General features: G+C 40.7%; 1 protein-coding gene across 1 annotated transcript in view; it reads right to left on the bottom strand.

The window, feature by feature from the left end:
• Nucleotides 1-21,290, bottom strand: part of ncanb (neurocan b) — a 141,449-nt gene that overhangs the window by 11,496 nt on the left and 108,663 nt on the right. Inside the window, exons 12-14 of the mRNA XM_040052746.1 lie at nt 10,826-10,984; nt 4,826-4,908; nt 4,464-4,608 (exon numbers count right to left, since the gene is read on the bottom strand). Coding sequence (XP_039908680.1) covers nt 4,464-4,608; nt 4,826-4,908; nt 10,826-10,984 — 387 coding nt within the window. The remainder of the gene's footprint in view (nt 1-4,463; nt 4,609-4,825; nt 4,909-10,825; nt 10,985-21,290) is intronic.

Genomic DNA, 21,290 nt, shown 5'->3' with positions numbered 1-21,290 from the left:
CTCACAGTGTCTGTATGTCATGCAAAATTAGATTTCCCCCCTCTGTAATAAGCCATAAAAAAACTGAATAATTTTATAATTCTTACATGTCTTGTTGTAGGTAAATTTCTTCTCATCCTTGCTAGAAGAGCTTAGAGGCAGATGACTGTGTGACATTCTTGTCACCGTAATCCAAATGTAAATGTTGAACTCAATCAGTTTTGCTTTTTTTCCATTTTTTCTTTATCCCTTACTTGGATAACGTTGATCCAGCAATCAAATATTACATCTGAATGTTGAAACAAGTTGAATCAATCCTACAAAGAGCATCACTTTTAGTAAAAAAGGCCAGAGCTATATAGATATAGATATATATATCCTTCTACAGATGTGGCAAAAGTACAGACTTTCTTTAGTTAAGTAGCTAAGTAGTAAGGTAAGTGTGTTAAAAATACTCAAGCAACTTCTTTACTCAAGTAAAAGTGGGAAAGTACAGGCTCTGAAATGGCCCCAAAGTAAGAAAGTAAAAAGTCGTCCTTGAAGGACAAAAAGGTAACTGAACGTTCCTCTATAAAAATGTAAAAAATATTAGTACATGAGAAATACTATTCCAACCCAAATTCAAAAATAGAGTACAGTAAAATGAGTAGAGTCAAAGTACTAATACTGTACTGTCTTATGAGATGACTGCATCAGGTCTTTTTGCTTAAATAAAAGAAATCATCACCATCTGTACAACACGCCACCCTAACTGACCCCCCAAGCAGCTGATCAAGATGCCCGATTGGCTCGTGTGATGAGAAGACAATCAGATCACATGAGCTGGGGTAATTAGAAATGAGTCTCAGCATGGAGCTGAGAACTCCACTGATACGATCAGACAGTACATGGGGGTTACTTGAGTGAGTGAAAAAGAGGATGACAGGGAAGCAGGGAAAAGATGAAAAGATGCTGGTGATTGTAAGTGACTGATTAAGGTCAGAGGTGGGCTGTATGCCTGGGACTTGTGACAGTGAGCAGCAGAGGTGCTGCAACACCTTGCTCACAAGGGAAACAGCTCTCCTTTGATACACCAATATAGCAGCGGCCCGTTTTCTGTACGTGTCTCCACGATCAACTGGCTGATCCAACATCTGCTGATGCTATTTTCCAAAAACACACATAAAGACTTGAAAAGAACAACTCAATCCAACTCCTGAGAAGACCGCAGACTCCCACGGTCATATATGAATACTCAAACTTATAATACTCAACTCAGTGATGGGAGGAAAGATGACAGGGGGGACAGTGAGACGAATGATTTGCACAAAATTGAAGTCACAGAGCAGAAAAAAGGGCGGTTGGCAAACAGTGGTTGAGACATAAAACCTTTGAAGTAATAGTGCTCTTACGGAAATAAATGTTGTTTTCAGAATGCCCTTTTCTACTACAGCAAAGCCAGCAGTTAAACCAAGAACAAAAATAAACTAAATCTAAGGTAAGAGAGGTAAGAGAGCCTTTGCATAGGCCTCAGAGTAAAGGACAATACAGAAAAAGACTGTTGAGTATGAGGATCAGTCACAGACATGAAGTTTCAACCAAAAGCAATTAAATGTGACAAAGATGTTTTCTTTTGAAGTGCCACAACTTTGTAATTATCACTTTTGCACTTTTTCATTTATTCTTTAACATTTCAATCAGATACCAGCACATCATGTACCGGGGAACAGATTAACCAAAGAACTGTCTATCCATCAAAAAACACATATAATCAAGAGAAAAAGAAAGTACACGTTTCAATTCTGTGAGGAAATAATAGAACAATCTGGTCCTTACCAGCTATTGAATTGGTTCTACTAGCTGTTGAATCAGGAAGACTTTTCACACACACTGGTTTTGCATTTGCATTTGTATTTGGAAGATAAATGATGACACTCTTCATAAGGCTACAAATATTAAATTCTCTATACCTGGTACAAATAAGCACAAATGGTTAGGTTAATTTGATATGATGACCATCAATGAGGTTTTCATGTTAGGTTTATCAGTTTAAAGTCAGCCTGTAGGAAGAGCAGGTGACAGGATCTAACAGAGGCAAGCAGGGAAAGAAAAAAAAAATTGGCCTGAGAATCCATGTGTAAAACTCCAAAAGAAACGCAGGGACATGATAAAAACCATGCGATACCCGCGTTTCTAACAGAGAAGATCAGAATGCTTTAGATGTTGTAACAATGCAACTTAGAAGTAAATCAAGTGTGATTAAAAAAAGCAAAAATAAGACACCTTTATGCTTTTTTTAAAGCAAAGCGTAAGCATTGCCTCAGATTGAGAGGCAATTAACACCTGAAATAAAGAGCAAGCCAACATATCGATGATTTGCAAACATATAAGAAGTACTAAAGTTATCAGTCTATTAACACTATCTGAAAGGGAAAGGAGAAACTCTTAACTCTAAAGTGTTTAATAAAAAAAAGACTATCGCCTATCATGATTTATAAAATTTTGCACAACCACCTCGGTGTTCACTACTGTCTCAGTACTGCAGTCATCTTTAACCCATGATGTAACTTTAATAGTCGATGTGAAAAAGGTCAAAAAGAGCTCTATTTACATTTTAAATCTTCAAGTCGCATAAATGTTCGGTAAATGCAGACCATTTGCAAAAACTTCCAGGATAATTTTTTTTTCAAATTCAGCCGCCAGTGTCTTCTTGTGCCCCAGTATTGCTCTAAACGATACTCGTATCGATATTGAACCGTTCGATACAGTGCTTTCGGTTCGGTACGCATATGTATCGAACAATACAAATTTTTTTATTTATTTTATCAACTTTTCTTCTGACGATGCTGTCTGTGTTGAGCGCTCAGTGGATCTGCGTTCGACTACTCCGCCTAGGCTGCACTGTCGAGTGCAGATCCATTGAGCGCAGCGCAAGCTAGCAAGACAGAAGCTAAGCTCGTTGCAACATGGCAAATAAAACCTCCCCCACCCTCATTCAGAGCTGGCCTTTGGAACTATCTTGGTTTTCATGTGAAGCATGACCCTGATGGTAAGCGCGTCACAAAAGTAAAACAGTATGTCGGATGTGCCACGCAATGCTCAATCGGTGGGAACTAGTGCGTTAGCGCAGTTAGCTCGTTAATGTGTTGACGCTGTCCAGCCCCACGCACGGGGCGATCCGTGGTAACTCGTTAATAGAGATTTGCAGCGTTATGGCGTTAATGTCATTTTAACGAGATTAACGCTGACAGCACTAGTGGGAACACAACGAATATGACTGCACATTTACGCCGACATCATCCTAGTGCAAAGACAAGTGGAAGCAGACAAAAACAACAAGCACGCATGCTACAAACTTTACCCGAGTCATTTAGACAGCCGTTAGCACATGATTCTCCTTATGGGGACCTGATATGTTTAATATGCTGCTGAGAATGTAGCCCAGAAGAAGAGTATAGTATAGCTTTTATTTTGGAAAGAGCCATTTCTCTGTAATAAACTCTCTTTTCCAAAGATGAGTGATTTCTCGATCAGATAGAATATATTATTTTTATTATTTTGTTGTTTCAGCAACATTACATTTAAAAACTGTACTTTTGAGTTAAAATATATATTTATAATTTTAATAAATGACAAATTAAAAAGGCATGAACAATTTTTGTATCGAAAAAATATCGAACCGAACTGTGAATTTTGTGTATGGTTGCACCCCCACTATTTATATGTCAAGCCACCCGCTCTTGATCATAAGTTTGACCTGTATGAAAAAATAAGCTCTAATATGCTCTCAGAGGAACACGTAGAAGCCTACACTTAGATGGGACAGCTGCAACAGGAGACATAAAGAAGAGGTAGCAGTGTATACAATGATAACTACAACAGCACGTGGGTAAAGAAAAAAATCGAGTCAGGACATGAGCCGTGTGTGGAAAACTTGTTAAAAGTTGATGCTGGAGGATGACAGGACATCAGAAAGAGAGGGCTTGTAAGACGCAAGCAGTGTGACTCTAAGGTATGCAGAGTGACTGAAGAGGCTTGGTCTTAATCTCTTGCACCGCACACAGATGTGTGTAATGTAAAGCATGACACAGTCAGGATATTCAGAATCACCTGAAGGTACGTGCGCTGTCAGTCTCTGTGCTTTGATAGAGACGGTGTGCAGCATTTTCGAGCTGCTTTACATAAAAAAACACAGTCTCAAGAACTTTTCATCACCTTTCTATTTTGTGATTCTATTTTAAAGGCTGTACAGGATTTGAAACTAAAGAGCTGACAGCAAAGCGCGGTGAGCTGTACATCCTCATGCTGTCTCTGCCTTCTTCAGTCCGATCCCTTGTTGCCTCGCACTTCAGATCTGACATTTCTCACTCTTTGCAACCTCTTCCTCTTTCCAATTTACATCTTGCTGCTCTCTGCCTCCTCACCTCTTTTCTCAGTCATCTTTATCAACTGTTTCAGTTGCAGAAAACTCTCCTCTCCTCTTCTTCCCCCTGTGTTGTTCTCACCTGTTCCCTTCTTGCAGACGTAGGGCAGATTGTAGTTGCAGGGCACGTCATTCCATTTGCCATTCTCATGAGCAATCATCACCACACAGTCTTCTCCTCCAGCAAAGAAGTTGTCTGGCTGGTTTTCACGCCAGTTCTCATATTGCTGCACACATACACAAGCAGGCAAGGTTAAAGAAACAAACTTGAGCAAAAAGTGCTACTTTTTTTTTTACTACAGGCAGTGGAGAAAACATTTTGTTGGGAATCACGACTGCTGCTACAATGACCACATCAAAATTTGCTCTGCAACTCCAGGAGCTTTAAGTACGCTGGGATCAGCAGCTGACTACAAAACAAAACAAAAACAGCTGGATCCTCACCAGGTCCATCTTGTCAGTCCACTGAAAATCATCTTCTACTGTCCGATCATTTAGCCCGATCCAGGTGTTGTCATGGCTTAGACCTGAGTAAGAAATTGCAAACAAAAAAATTAATACAGAAAACAGTAGAGCACTACATACAGTTTCCACACCTACAAATAAACAATAAAGACATATATGGGGCAATTCAATGTATTTCTTGACATCTATAGATAATTATTACAACATACTACAAAGAAATTGTTAGGAATGAATTGTTGTTCTATGGTTTACTGTATGAGTACATGATACGCACTCATTTCTCCCAAAAAATCCTTTAAAAACATTTGTCATGAGGTTGTGACACATCACAAACCCTGATTCAGGTGGGAAACTGATCACTTTGTTGTGTGGAGCAACAAAACACCTAATCACCAGTGCTGAAAATCCAGCACCTAAAGAGGAGACTATTGCCAACTACTCGTCATATGACTTTATCTGCACTGGCCTCATTCTGAGGACATTACCTGCTGGAGAAAGTTTGTACCAAATAAGCTGGATCTTATATAGAGGCAGACTGTTCATTGGATAGTGTGAAAGTGTCTGCTGAGGTGATGAAGGGATGCCATATGCTTTTGGTGTTGCAACACTCTTTCAAAAACAAAACAAACACACATCCCAAAAAAACGTGCTAAGTTTGGTCCAGATGTTGCAAACGGGGAGCCAAAAGTGCCTTGGTCCGACAGTACAAGTGGATAGCACAGAGGGTATTTTGTGCTGATACAAATACAGGTGTTCCTTGAAAAATCCAGCTCTCCCTCTGCTGTGCCTTGGGCATAAAGAGTTTTAAAACCACTGGTCAGAGGTATCACGCTAAAAGAGATGAAAACTACAGCCATATAAAGTTTTTGCAATATTGACCTGTGGATTTTTGTAGGGTTTCTACCTTAAATTATTAAGGACAGTGGAGCAACTGCTGTCATGAGTTGATGCTATATAAATAAAACTGAACTGAAGGCATTAGAAATATGCCTCATCGGGGCCTTAGTTTAAATGACTATGAGATCATGCTGTAGTATAGGCATGTCCAGACCCTTGGTCAGAGCTGGACTGGCCATTGGGCATACCAGGCATTTGCCCGGTGGGCCGATGGTGATTTTTTGTTTTTATGGGCCGATGTTTTTTTGTTTTGTTTTGTTTTGTTGTAACGGTATAAACAATGAAAGCTGTTGGATTGGCCAGATGCTGGTCGATGTGTAAAAATAACTCAGTTCTTTGGTGGCGGCTATGGCGGAGCTTCCACAGAGGCCAGCAGGTGGATGAGGGAAAGGGGAGGCAGGAGGAGGAGAGACCCGAGGCGGCCGCCGGTCCGAGTGTCAGGTGAATTTCAGGTAAGAAGTTATGACCTGCAGTCTATCTGGGTCAAAAAAAAAAAAACGAGTTTAGGTGGAGTTTATTTTCGATGTGCTAAATTGTTATAGTCAGTCACAATTACTCGTACTGCGTACTAGCTAGCATGACGGAGTTTCTATACAGCTGGGTGGGTGCTATGATGTTAATGATAGTGAACTTCATTTTATTCATGAGGTTAGTTAGTAGAGTTGCCAACCGTCCCGTAAAAAAAAAACAACCTTCCTTGTAATCGGAAGGTTGCCGGTTCGAGCCCCGGCTTGGACAGTCTTGGTCGTTGTGTCCTTGGGCAAGACACTTCACCCGTTGCCTACTGGTGGTGGTCAGTGTCCGGCAGCCTCACCTCTGTCAGTGCGCCCCAGGGTGGCTGTGGCTACAATGTAGCTTGCCATCACCAGTGTGTGAATGTGTGTGTGATTGGGTGGATGACTGAATGTGTAAAGCGCTTTGGGGTCCTTAGGGACTAGTAAGCGCTATACAAATACAGGCCATTTACCATTTAAAAACGGAATCGTCCCGTAATCAGAGAAAATATCACGCGTTTTGTATTAAGCTGAAAAGGAACACAGTTTGTCCCGTACTTCAGCTAGAATGGAAAAAGACACAAAGCTGGAGTTATTCTGCATCATTACGCTGCACAGCTGCCTTTTTTTTCTCATTCCCTCCCCCTCCCTCTCCTGTTGCTACTTCAATCATGAAACTGATCAATGATCCGCTGATCGGCTTTTCTGACGCAAGTCCCGTCTCTCTTGTTTGTTTATCGCTCACTTTGCGCCAGAAAGAGGAAACCGGCGGGGGTCGCGTTAAACAACAGCAGCACGTTTAAGCTTGATCAGCTGTTGTTAGAATTTATTTAATATTAATTTCTAGTATCAGCTGATGTTTGCTGGAGCCACAGCTGTAAAAGCTGCTGGTCATGATATCGGTTTGGATATGTGGTGAGAGGGAAACAGAAGAGTAAACCAGGAGATGTCCTTATTGAATCATCAGAGCTGAACAGGTGATGGAGAAACAGGTTTACCTTTTAGGTGACACGAATGAGTTGAAGGGAAGTTATGAACTGTTTCTGAGAGACAAATAACACCAGGATCCTTTTCTACGTAGCTGACAGCTGGTAACTGTGCAGGGGCGGATCTAGGAAAGTTTTGCCAGGGGGGCCAGGTAGGGTATTAACAGGGAAAGGGGGGCACAAAGAAATACTTTTCTTTCTTATTCTCATTTAAAATATCTAGTTTTTAATAAATAATTATCTGAATCTTACAACCAAAGTTTGTATCTGATGTAAAATCTATAGAAATCATACATATACCAACAAGGCAGTGTACGTCACTGTCACAACAGTGTTTGTTTTCATTCAAAGGCTTTATGGCTTTTCTTATAATACCTGGTGGGCCGGTCTCTAGTCAAAATGCCCGGGCCAATTTTTTGTCCCAGTCCAGCCCTGCCCTTGGTGTAAAATAGTGGAGGGCTTTGTAGTATAACTCAGGGTACTCTTATTCTTCTTAGTGCAGGTTTCACACATGAGCTTGACTCAAGCTTGACAGTCATGGAGCTGGCTGACCTCAGATGAATGATGACCATTAATAGAGATATATTATTTCTGTCTGCGGTATACGTGTGATGAGATTTTTGTTTGTGTGAAAGGATATTTCCCTAATGGTGTTTTGGGTTAATCTCATTTGTGTGTGTGTGGGTGTGTCTCTGTGCGCAGTGGGCCAGCCATGTGCATGTGCTTGCACATACTGTATGTAATGGAATTTCAATCATGGTGAATCTGATTAACATCATTACCAGGCCCATTAATCTTCCTAATGGCTGTGATCCTCTTATTGCAGGGGTGGAGACGTCCATTTTCGAGGCAATTAAACGCACTTTTTGGTAATGGTGAGCAAATAGGAGAAAGATCAGTTCTAGGTGGGTGGTACTGTCTTTTCTTGGCATCTGGTCGGGACAGACGGCTGATCCAGAATAGTTTGCTGCTGCTGATCAGGTCTTATTACAACACAAGTGGCTGTGGAGCTTGCCAGAGGGCGAAAACGTAAGAATAAAGAGATGAAGCTTTATGGAGCACCAAAGAAAAACTGAATGGATATTAGCATGGTAATGCTGACTGGCACTAATTAAACTGCTCTCTGTGGCCAAATATTTAAGTCCACAATGAACATGAGTGGAAGAGCCAAGGAGATGTATTTAGCTCTTCAACTGTTTGGCTTAATTTAAAATAGGATTTGCAAACAATTCAGGACAACAGGAAAGGACACCAAACACCATAATTACATACTAAAACAACCACAGCAACACATCTCGGGTTCTCTGTTCATATTACAAATATAGAGCATGATCATTAACTTCTCAGCTGACCACCTGCACATGTGGGTCTGTCATGTGCACTGGATAATGGGATGGATTTACCTGTTACTACCACACACCAAATCTGGCCGTTGGTACTTCGTGGCTTGTGTAGCCACTAGGTAACAAAAGCTCAACCTCAATACACACATTCTCCATTACGACCTCAGCCTTGACAGTCTTCAGTGGACAAAACTGTGAATGTCTATTTTGGACGCTGCAGATTCTAACCCAAAAAGCTGTTGCTTGGCCTCTGGATTGTACACTGAGATACAGAGCTAATCAACAGGGATGATCCTTGACACAAAAGTCACTCCGTCACACAAGGTTATGTTTGCTGTCCAAGTAGGTTGATGTCTGTGGTAAAAACTCAGATCTATATACCCGATTAGTCAGAATAGACCTTGTTTAAGTGCTCTAAAAATAGCAGCTATGCTGGAAGCTAACTGGAGGTGCATGAGGAGATGACCTTGAATAGATAAGTGCCCATGAAAAGAGATGTATGATGATATTTTGGTGATGTCACACACCTTTTTTGTATGCCATTCATGTAACTTAATGCCCTCTACCACCTAAAATGCAAATCTTTATGTTAAAAGATATGGATCATACTCAAGTAGTCATAAACCTTTCCAAGGCATGTGCTTGTTTCACATACGTAAAACTCAGAAGTCCTAATAATTGTAATTAAATCAATTTTTATCCAGTTTTTTCCTATTAAGTTTCAGGTTATGGATTCATTTGCTTTGGTGAAGCTACCACAAAAGTTGAAAAAAATAACATTTGCAGAAAGAATATAGCACTATCAATATCACTTACTGTACAGACACTTATATCAGGGCCTGCAGGGTCAACTCACTGCAACAAATGGTGATATAGATTTATTTAGCTCAGACTTTGCTCCTTAAGGCTGTTTTAAACGGCAGCAAAATCAAGTCCTTTAAGGTCCGCCCACAGCTGAACTACAGAGATATTTAATACTGAGTTAGGGAAAACATAAAAGGGAAGGTCAGGTGTCATCTCCAAGTATGATAATAAAGGACAAAAGTAGATATCACTCACTGGCCTCTAAAAGCTTTGTGCAGGAGGCACTAAATCAGTACTATCATTTAAACTGAGCAATGTCTTCTTTAAACGTGACTGGCGATTACAAGTGTCACCAGATATTTCTGAAATATAGCGACGTGAAATAGAAAGCGTGAGGATGCCTATCTAAATCTTCAGATGTCCTCAACACTAAAACATAAGAATCTTCAGTTGAAAAATGGAAGCATATTATGTTGATGTTACTACAAGTGGACAAGTTTAAGTATCTCAGTGTCTTGTTCACAAATGTGGAAGGTGTAGAGTGGATGATTGACAGACGGACTGGTGTGGCAGTGACTCAGAAATTGTTGATTGCGGTGAAGACAGAAAGCGAGCTATCGATTTATATTCCTACCTTCCTCTATGGCCGTGAGCTCTGGTTAGTGACCAAAAGAACAAGATCGCAGATACAAACAGTGGAAATGAGCTTCGGCCAAAGGGTGTCTGGGCTCAGCCTTAGAGATACGATGAAGAGCTTGGTTATTCGGGAGGAAATCAGCAGAGAGCTACGGCTCCTCTGCATTAGTTCAGTTGGTTTGGACCTCTGAATAGGATGTACTTCCTGGGCACCTCCTGGATGCTTCCTAGCTAAAACGCTTCCTGCATGTTCTACTATAAGGAGGCATACGGAGGAGAAACTGAAGAAATTATATGTTTTGGCTGGCTTGGAAACACCTCACTGTCCCCTTGGAGGGGATGCCTAGGGAGAAGTAGGTCTTGGCATCTCTGTCCCTGTGACCCAGACTGTGGCAGAAAATGGATGGATGAATGGATGTGGGTATCATAAACAATCATAAACTAAATGGACGGCTATGTTGCAAACAGAACTGCACATAGGCCTCAGCTCCTGACAATGAACACGGTAAACATGAGGCGGAAACACTAAGGAGGTGGCATCAGCATGGTGCTGCTGTTACTATGCTGTTGTGAGCATTTAGCTCCTAGAATGGCTGTGTCAAAGTTGCTAGAGTCTCATTAACTGAGGTTTCAACTTGGAGATTTTATGTCCACCTAACCTCGGGCATGCTCAAGTGAGCTGTCATCTAACAGCAAGACTTACTGGCCCTTGAATGTCCAAATTTGTCTTCCTAACTTTAGTTTTTCTGCAGAGTAACATCATCAGAAAGAGCTGCACTCTGTGCCAAATCTGCTATTGTCCCGTTTCTCCTTACTCACCTCTGATGAAGTTCTGCTCAGCCACACTGTGGATACTGGCCAGGTGGCCATTGTGCTCCCTGCAGTCTTTCTCAGCGTCCTCCCAGGTGTGTCTGCGTGTGAAATATCTGTAGCAGTGGCCATGAAACTTCCTCCAAGTGTGCTCGCAGCCTTCGGTGTCTGCGGGTATGTAGGAGGGTAGTGAAAGAGAAGGGGAAGATAATTGAAAAAGACAGTTATTAGTCAATTTAAATGCACATGGGAAGACAAGTGAGATTTTTTTAATTGTTAAAACACCCACATGGTGCTGCAAGGGAAAGAGGTAGGACGATTTGGGCATTAAGAGAGGGAGACCATCATTAATTTAGTGTTTATGTTTGCATCCACACACAACATGTTCCTGTTCTGCAGCAAAAAACAAACAAACAAAAAACCCTACATGGTGCTGCTGTTAGTGCCCTCTGTGACACCCCTCTCTGCCTCCTTCCCTCCATTTCTGGCTCTGCTGGTGTCGTCTCCTCTTTGATTTGCCTCGAACTTTTCATCTACAGCAGAGCCAAGTCGCTGGTGAGACAGCTTAGTCCAGTGAAAGGGCGTTTTAATCTATTCAAATGACAACAATCCTTAGAAATTGCTTCCAGTGTGCAGTGCTCGCTTGGTAATTAAGCGCTGTCACAGCCCTGTCAGCACAGTGTCTGTCCCTCCCTCTTATCCCCACCCCCCAAACCCTTCCTCCTTCTTTCCCTTCATCTTTCCCATCTATTCTCTCCTCATCTCTCTGGGGGTTAGCTGTGCAACTGTGAGTTGTAATGCAGTGTGTGTTTGGCTTCTCATTTTATGCTTTGGGCTGTGTATGTGTGCATGTGTGTCTGTGAATATAACGTGTATAAGTTTAAATGTCATAGTTGATGTGGTTCAGGCTTGATCTGTCAGTTGAGCCACCTCCAGTTTTCCCTCATCCTCACCATCTCTCGTGCCCCTTCCCTCTTTGTGAGGATCAGGGAAATGGCCTCAGCTTCTCCCCCAACAAATGTGAAGCGACACCAGTAAATTGGGCAGTGCAAATTGGGCCGTATGGGGCCCTGCTTAGTATGCAGAGAGATGCTGTCTTGGCCATGGAAAGAAGAGGGAGAGCAGAGAAGAGAGAAGACAAGAGGAAAGGAGTCCGTAATGAAAGCTTTTCTTTACAGGAATATTAAAGAAGGGCTTCCAAACCTTTGCCTTTTATACTGTTAAGCTCTCCTCCTTTCAGAGTGTTCAGGGACATGGAGGTACTCCGCTGTGAAGTGCAATGACGCAAGTTCACAAAATGCACTGCACTGGGTCACCGTGACACTGCCTCCTCAGGTAGAGCTACATTTTTTGTCTGAAAGTGAAGTTTGGAAAAACTCTCCTTGAATTAATAGAAAAGTCCAAACTTATGAAATACAGAACCATTGTTTCTTTTTTGCTGCTCAATGCATTAGCTGACTCAGAAGATGACAAGTATCTCTTCTGAGTGTTAGAGTGACAAACTTATTGTCAGTCAGCCACAATAATGAGCAAAGTATAAAACGGCTGCACAATGTGCAAACTCCTACAGTCTACCCACCATGCAACAACATGTTACTGGATATTTGTACTTTAGGCTTAGTGCTATGTCATTAAAAAATAGACAGATGATCATGTTGGCTGAATGCATGTGCACGTGGGGCCAGAAAGAGATGCAGAGAAATGATTAATGACAATAATGTTTGCACACAGTATGTCAGTGAAATTTGTCATGGCAAGTGCCTGTCCAATTATCTTACTCGTTAAAGCCCCGGTGGCACTCTCCACTATTTAAAATTCAACATACATCCACTGGCCTCTTTGACATGCATTCATTCAACCCCTTGCAGGAGGCCTGAAGAAAATCGGTTCCTACATAAAACAAGAAGTCCATTCTCTAAAATGAGTTGCAGTCACACAAAGGTCAGACATATATCTGGGCTGCTAACAATATGTTTTTACTGGGCTGAGTATAAAATGGCGTCAGAGCCCAAAAGCCTCCATCAAATGTCTGATCAGGTTTATCGTGTTGTGTTGACTTACTAATAAAACATGGTCGGTTTTTTAAAGGATTTCATATGGGCAAGGCTGATGTTTTTAAATATTCATCATTTGAAAAAGCCGACCCACTTTGTTCTTATTTCAAAGTCTAATATGTTGGTTACGGCAATTACGAAAAAAATAAAAAAAACCAATCCAAAGTCTTGTCACAGCAAAGCACACATGGGTTTAAACACTGGGCAGGATGACTAATGCCTAACCCAAAGCAGATCATCTTTAAGGAAGACTGACTAAAGGAAGTGAGATTCGAGCGTCCACAAGACATGGATCAACATATACTTATTAAAACGAGAAGATTTAGCACTTCCTTACATATGAAATGAGGTTTAAAATGTCAGCTGTTTGATGTGAATCATTAACATACAAAAAACATCTATATATAAATACATTTTAGTCACAAAAAGTACAGCATCGAATCTTCAGACCACTGTTTTCCTTGAGTACTTGGGAGAGTATAATTTAGATACTTGATGATTTATCCTATATTTGAGATAAAAATGGCCTCCTTGTCACACTTTGCAGCATCTTTTTACTATTTATGGGTTGTAGCATTACCATCTTCAAACTCAACCACTTGTTCAATTTTTTTTCAATTTGTTTTTTTTTCAAATGTACAACTTTAAAATTTTGTGACCGTTTTGATGGCAAAGCATTGATTAAATCTGTCCACAGAAAGATATATTCACACCTGCAAAAGCACAACCCCCCACACAAGAAATGGATCGGTCCCCAATCCCCGGGCCACAGACCGGTACCGGTCCGTGAGTCGTTTGGTAACGGGCCGCGAGAGTTGAGGCTCGGGTGTGAAATTTATGGTTTTCAGAGTTTTTAGCGGTTGTTATTATTATTTTTTTATCGTTAACTCAGTTTCACTGGGTCTTTTCCTGTGTGTCATGAATACATCTTCTTTTTTTCTGGTATCGGTACTGGTTTTATTTTGTTGTTTTTATCCGTGACACCTTAAAGGTCGGTCTGTAAAAATATTTTCGGACATAAACCGGCCTGTGGCACAAAAAAGGTTGGGGACCGCTGGTCTATAGTATCTCTGGATGCGTCAGAGCCCAAAAGCTTCCATCAAATGTCTGATCAGGTTTATCGTCTTGTGATGACTTACTCATAAAGTAAATGGTCATTTTATTAAAATCATCAAGAGGACTGCTTTCCAGATTACCCTGGTTTTGTTTGATATAACACTGACTTCTGGGCAGTGGTGTGAGATGGCTACTACTGTATTGTAAATGATGTAAATGTGGAGTATCACTTCATTTCTTTTCCTGCTCAAATGTCTCTTGGTAGTCTGGGGAATTAATCTGATGACCTCAAAACGCGCTAATGACATGAAACCCAATTAGCCATTTTAACAGTTTCAGCCTCCTCTGGGCAGCTCACTGGCTCTCTGGTCCGCCCCGCTGCTTCAGAACAAGATGAGCCTGGCTTTAACATCACGTTTGGATTTATGTGGAGGTTGTTGCTCATTTTAGAATGAATTTGCTTTCACATTATGGGGACTTAGTGCTGCTGGTTCTTTTCCTTTACAGTTTGAATTTGAAGAGTATGTGTTTTATGATTCAAATTTTAAACAAAAAAGATGGTATAAATGGTTTTGTCTCAACAAGTGAAAACCCTCACATGTAAGCTCAGCTGACACTCTAAGAAACACTACTTAACCTAAAAATATAACTTCCTGGCTATCACTGATGACAAAATAAGAATCTAATGGCTTTTGAGGCATCTTTGAGTTAAATCCATTTTAAAGCTCTTGAGAACAGAAATGTTAAAAATCACTAATGACTGCAACAGAGAGCAAAGGCAAGGAGATAAAGGTGAGAGAACTGAAGTCCATTAACAGCACTCTTCTTGTTACAGAGCATGAAAAAGGATTGGCTGGTAGAGGCAAAAATAACTTGTTGATTTGCACAGACCAGTTGAAAGTGTTCATAAATCTGTCTGTATATAAAATATAAAGCTATCTCTGTGTCTTTTACTTTCATTCAAAATAAGGATGAATAATGTGGTCGTTTTTAGTTTTTTCATGACTCATAAAAAGTTTCATTAAGTATTATGAAGCTCACTGAGCTCCAGCAAGATCATACAGTAAAAACAGAAAAAGAAAAAAAGAAGCATAAAACAGCAAAATACCCCCGACAAACATTTGTCTTTAATTCTTGGTTCCCTAAGCCTGCATGTTTATTAGTGATAGGACGCCAATAGCCTTTTTCCCCCCTTAATGCTTGCTTAAATAATCTTCAAAAGAAAAAGAACAGACTGCTCAACCAACAGAAGGCCTGTGTGGAAAAGCTTTTTCATTTGTTTGGATATGGCTATTCTGTTGATGCTGCACCCCTGGGCTCCAGCCAAACAACACAGTTGAATAAGTTGAACCTGGCTCAACTTTTTCTGCAGTGCAACCCAGTATCATCTATAATCAGCCAAATCCATGCAGCCGCACATCCCTGGTGCATTACTTTGTAACTGTATCTATATTTCTTACCACGTGGGTGGGACCAAAAGATAAAAAAGTTCCAAAAAGTTGCAAAATGCTGTCACAGAGCTTTCACATGACTGACTATGCAGTATTTTGTTGGCATAAAGCTTACTATATGAATGTTTGATGCAGTATTTTATATACAGTCTATGATGAGCCCTAAGGAAGGAAAGGGATGGATTAGGGATGCTTCGCAGGGGACGTGCTGAATTTTCCAGCCGTCCTTTGTGCAGATAGTACACTTCTGAACACACAAAGTCGATTAGCATTTGCCAGCACAGTGTTATCTTTGGTCTTCTGGGACCAAAAATCAGTCACTGCTGCTGTCATTTCCTCTGCTGACTGCAAACACACTCTTTCACTCTGTCATCACATCCGCTAGCTACCTGCTAGTGTGTTTACCCACATGGCAGCTGGTACATTGTATTACAATCGGGAGTGAGTCCAGTTTGGCTCATGGAAGTGGAGAAAGGGTTGTTATCTACAGGAACAGGGACAGGAGAATCAGGGTAGGTGTCACAAAGAGAGAGACGACACACACACACACACACACACACACACACACACACACACACACACACTGACTGACTCACACACATTCTGCTATGGGGTCCACAGTGGGAGTCAGTGAGTATTTAAGGTTACCGTTGCTCCCAATTAGGCATTAACCAGTCATTTTAAAACAGGGGCTGTGAACAGTAAACAGGGGCTTTTCATAGGCTTCTACATAGGCTTGAGAAAAAAGTGGAGTCTGAGGAGAACGAAAAACGGGAGCTAAGAAAGCAGTGAGCTACAGTGTGGGAGGGCAGAGAAGAGAGAGACAGAAAAAGAAATCGAAAGTAAAGCAAGACAGAGAGAAAGAAAAAGGAGAGATCAAAAATAAACAGGCATGTTTTCTCCCCCTCAGATCTTCAACCTAGTCTCTGCTGATTTCTTCTCCCACTCGCTGACAGTGAGGCTCAAAGCCAGACATCACATCAACCTCTTCAAATATTTAGACATTATTCAAGTCGTCTTCTTTTTCCCGTTTTCCCTCTGTCAGGAGGAGGGAGACGTAGGGGGTACATTTCAGCGATTAATATTCCCACAGACTTTAGTGAACAGCAGTTAGGAAATAAAAGGCCATACACTTCCAGTTGACTGATTGGGTCGTTTATCCACATCACCAAGTGATACTTCTGCTGCTACTCGCCTCTTTTAGATCTCCTGAATGATGAAACGCCATGTGCTCACGTTTGCGCGTGTTTGCGTGTGCTGCCATTTTGTGTTCTCCCCGTTTGAGACTTTGAAGGCTGACAGGCCAGTGTTGCCATTTGCAAGAGGGCAGATGACAGGAGTCCAGAGAGAGAGCAAATGAGTGAGAGAGACAGCGAGAATCTGCTGATAAAGGTGAGAATGTGACGAGAATGTGCCACTGGCTGAGGAATTAATAATGGTTATTATGAGTGCTGCATTGATTAATGGAACATTCTAATAGTGTGATTCTCACAATTAGGAGTAATGGATGTTACAGTAAAAAAAGCTTCAGAGTGCAACATGAATGACTGATGCCAGTCTGAGCGCTCATTCTGCATAATTATCCCATAGATGTGTCTTTGCAGATTGATGCTGATGTAGGAGGCTGAGGTAAAAGAGAGGGCAGCTGGAGCCTTTAGACGGAAAAGGCAACAATTCACACAGCAGGCACACAGCTGGTCCGTCTTATATGGGTGGGCACAGTGTGCACTTAGCATATGATGTTAATATATTGGTGTACATCCATTGTCTGCATCTTTGCCAGTGTTATTCTAAGAGTAGGCCGGTAATGGCTTTAAAGGCTTGCAGCTAATGCAAAGCTTAAGGTAGGTAAACACACCTATAGCAGGTGACAGGTCACATTTTATTACTGTATAATACACTTTAAAAAAAAGTATGTACTTGATTTTTATATTTTTGCCTGCCCAGGCCGCTGCATCGCAACTGGTTGCCTGCTTAACTAGTGAATTAAACTGGTGCCCACATGCATTAATTAACAAAGTGTAATGTTTTGGGGTTTTGAATCCCTTGTGAATATAAGTGAGTTTGGGTTTAGTTGAGTTTATATTGTTATTCCAAGTGTTTCAATTCTGTGTTTGTTGGGTTTTGATTTCTTTATTCTGCTACACTGTAAGCTTAATTCTCTGTAAAACCTTTGAGTCCCTGACTCCTGTTTTACCTTATGTTTATTATGGTCAGGAGTTTCACTTTTGCATCCTGTTTTAGTTAATGTTTTTGTTACTTTTAGTAGCAGCTTAAGTTCCCTCTGTGTTTCTTCTGTTGGCAACAATATCAACCACTTATGTAGGTTATGTTATATAGAGAGATTTACCTCAGAAGTCTAAATCAGACATTAGTATTCAAATGAACAATGGACACATGTCAATGTTTAAATGAAAGAAGTTATTTGCAACTAAATCACTAGAGAGTTACCACCCCTATCTAAGTTTTTTCTAGTTATTTAAATTATGAAAATTTCTACCTGACTAGTTGTTAAATCATGTCAGTTTACCTCTTATCCGGTCGTTAAGTCTGACGTCACTAGCCGTGTCTGGGCCTAAACTCCGCTGCAGGTCCATATATCAAACGATCACTATGGCATTACTGAGAGTTGAAAAACTGTCTAAAGTCTTTCATCTTTAATAAAATGATCAGCGTTCTGCTCTACCAGGTGTAACAATTGAGTTTAACATCCAGACATCCATGAAAACGGAATTTATGACATTTAACGGAGTTAGAAGTTAGCAGGAAGTTAGCTCGCTAGCTTCTATCTAAATACAATATAGCATGTCCTGACTGCGGGGTTTTGGAAACAAATTAAAACGTACAGCTCTGTTATCACTTCCAACACAAATGAAGACAGAAAACTAAACAGCAGTGACGTTTGTAGGGTTACTGAAGTTTGGCTAGCTGGTATATAATGATGTGCTACGTGACCGCTAGCGACACAGCTATGTTAGCATAATATAAACAAGCTAACTTTTTTTCCACTCGATAAAAGTTAACGTGAGTGTTCTCGGTGGTCAGGAACAAATGTAATCGCATGGCAGGATGCTGTAAAAGGACCAAACTTCAGCCAGGAGAACAACTGAGATAATCCATCCACAATACGAGGTTAGTTATTCATATACTGCTGCATGGGCTGGGCTGTAGTTACATCCTAAGGTTTTAAAAACTGAGCTTAAATAAATGATTAGCGGTAATAAAAGCCGAGGGAGGTCAACAGTGATCACTGACTGTTTTAGGAGTTTTTTGAGATTAAATAGAAGAAAATACATAACATTAAACATGTTAACAACACAAAAGCCATATTAAACGCAGACTACTTTAGGCCCGGAAGTAGGATTCGTCACGTCATCACTTAACGACCGGATAGCAAATGACAACAGCAGTGCTTCACAGTATAGCCTCTTTTCCATTACTACCTATTCGAATCGACTCAGCACAGTTCGCTACAGTTTTCAGGGCTTTTATATTAGGTCATAGTACCTGGTAGCAGGTACTTTTTTAGTACCTGCTTGGCTGGGGCTTCAAGCGATCCAAACAGGTACTAAAATGTGACCGACTGCATGCCACTGATTGGTTAGTCAGTAGAGTCACTAGATGAGTCATGAGTGTCTTGTTCATGAAAATCAAAACTGCCATTTCTGAAATCTGGCAATGAGGGAAATAGCTACAAAAAAACAACACCATGGTCCCCGATTCTGACGAAAAGCCACAGACCGAGCAGATATATTCTTGCTTTTACATCCACCTTTGTGGTAGTGTTTGTGTTGTATGTTAATTACGTTGCGGGATGCTCATCCGTGTTGCTATGACAATGACCATTAGGAAATACTAAACTGTAATGGAAAACCAGTCGATTCGAGTTGAGTTGTGGCGAGTCAATCCGAGTAGGTACCAATGGAATAGTCCTTTTTAAGCATTCCAAACTAAATCACTGATTAAACATATAAGCAAAACGAAAATGTTCAAGTCACGGCTTAAAAGAATAAAAAAAAAGTAACCCATTGGGAAAACCTAACAGTGATTCAAATTGTACCCACAAAGATCATCTTAAAAGTTTAGAATATTATGGTAAAAAATGGTAAATGGCCTGTATTTGTATAGCGCTTTACTAGTCCCTAAGGACCCCAAAGCGCTTTACGCATCCAATCATCCACCCATTCACACACACATTCACACACTGGTGATGGCAAGCTACGTTGTAGCCACAGCCACCCTGGGGCACACTGACAGAGGCGAGGCTGCCGGACACTGGCGCCACCGGGCCCTCATATTGATTAGAAATGGTATGTTTTAATCAAGACCTGAGTACTATTATTAAGGTAGATGACCTCATCTTGAGGAGAGGGTCATTTCAGAATGTCAGAGACTTCTAAAAGCTGCTGGTCAACTTACTTTAGCAGATTAACTGTGCTTAGAATTGTAGTTGAATTTCAACATTCTGATCAGCAGTATTTCCAGCAGTAGGAAGCAAAAAGCTCATCCAAACCCAGTGTTTAGACTAGAGAAAGAATAAAACATTGATGTAGCCAACGTGATGTCATTGACTGGTTTTGGACTCTGCCTTTTTAAAGCTTCAAGGCCTCTTTTTCTAGAGTCAGAAGTTACCTTATGAAAAGGTAGAATTAGTTAATCAGACATTACTAACAAGTTTGATTAGCCAGCTGCATCCATAAACTGTTTAGGTACAAAGTACAGATATACATATAACTCTACAGTCAAAATAGTTACATCCACTTCAGTGATGTGCCAATCAACGCTGCCTCTAGTATCCAGGTAAATGAGTTATAATTTTGTTTAATAGAACCCAAAGCCTTTCTTGTACCAGAGTGTAAATGCTTTTTTGAGTGCTGCAAAGCTGAACATTTTAACTTAGGCGGCTACTGTTTGGAGTGAACCTCCAGTGACACATGGAGGAACTGCAGTTTTTGCCACTTTTGTTTTAATTAGCTCTTGAAGTTGCCCTTTGTCTTAGACAGAGAAAATTAGCACTGGAAAATTAGTACCGGAGAATCTCTCCTAAAGAGACAGATATTGGAAACCGTGGAGAGCCTGTACAGTGGCCACTGGGTATTTTTAATGAAGTGTCCCAAAACCATTAGCCGTATCAGCTGGATGTATAAACAGGCATCTGTTTGCTAATCATTTGTTAATCAGCCTCAAATGAACAAAATAGAGTTTAAGAGAATTGCCAGGAATCACACAGCCAGAAAAATAAAACTCTACAACTGAATTATGACTTCAGCACATTTGTGTTTTAACTACCACCTGAAAAACCACAAAAAACATTTTGGGAAATTAGACCAATAAAAAAACTAAACAAACAACAGATTGGTTATTATTGCGTAGAACACAGTGACTGTCAGATGTTTGCACTGAAGTAGGGGAAGAGACCTGCCATTATGTTCACACTGAAAAGCACCCACCTGGCTCTATCAAAACAAAGATCTGATGATTGCTTTTACAGTGCGGGGAAATAATTGATTTCCTGCTGAATTTTTAAGCTTGCTCACTTACAAGAATATCAACAAAAATCTAGGAAAAAACCCACATTAAATAAAAGTGATAACATTATTTTCACATCAATGAGTGCAAATAGGTATTTTATCCCGTACAACCCAGCCAGAAATCAATAAATCCATTGATTACAAATACAGCTGATCTCAGCCTATGTTTCTAAAAAACACACCTGTCCTTAATATCTGTTTCTCCCATTCCAATTTCTCCAGCACCATGGGCAAGACCAAAGAGCTGTGAAAGGATGCGATTGAAGACTTGCACAAAGATGGAATGGGCTACAAGACAATCAGCAGGAAGATTGGATGAGAAGGTGACAGCTGTCAATTATTTGGAAGTGGAAGAAGCATAAATGACCATAGGGTAAGAATG

Source organism: Simochromis diagramma, unplaced genomic scaffold (genome assembly GCF_900408965.1).
Source record: "Simochromis diagramma unplaced genomic scaffold, fSimDia1.1 OVJJ01000419.1, whole genome shotgun sequence".
NCBI classification, from domain to species: Eukaryota; Metazoa; Chordata; class Actinopteri; order Cichliformes; family Cichlidae; genus Simochromis; species Simochromis diagramma.
This window is presented reverse-complemented; position numbering and strand designations above follow the sequence as displayed.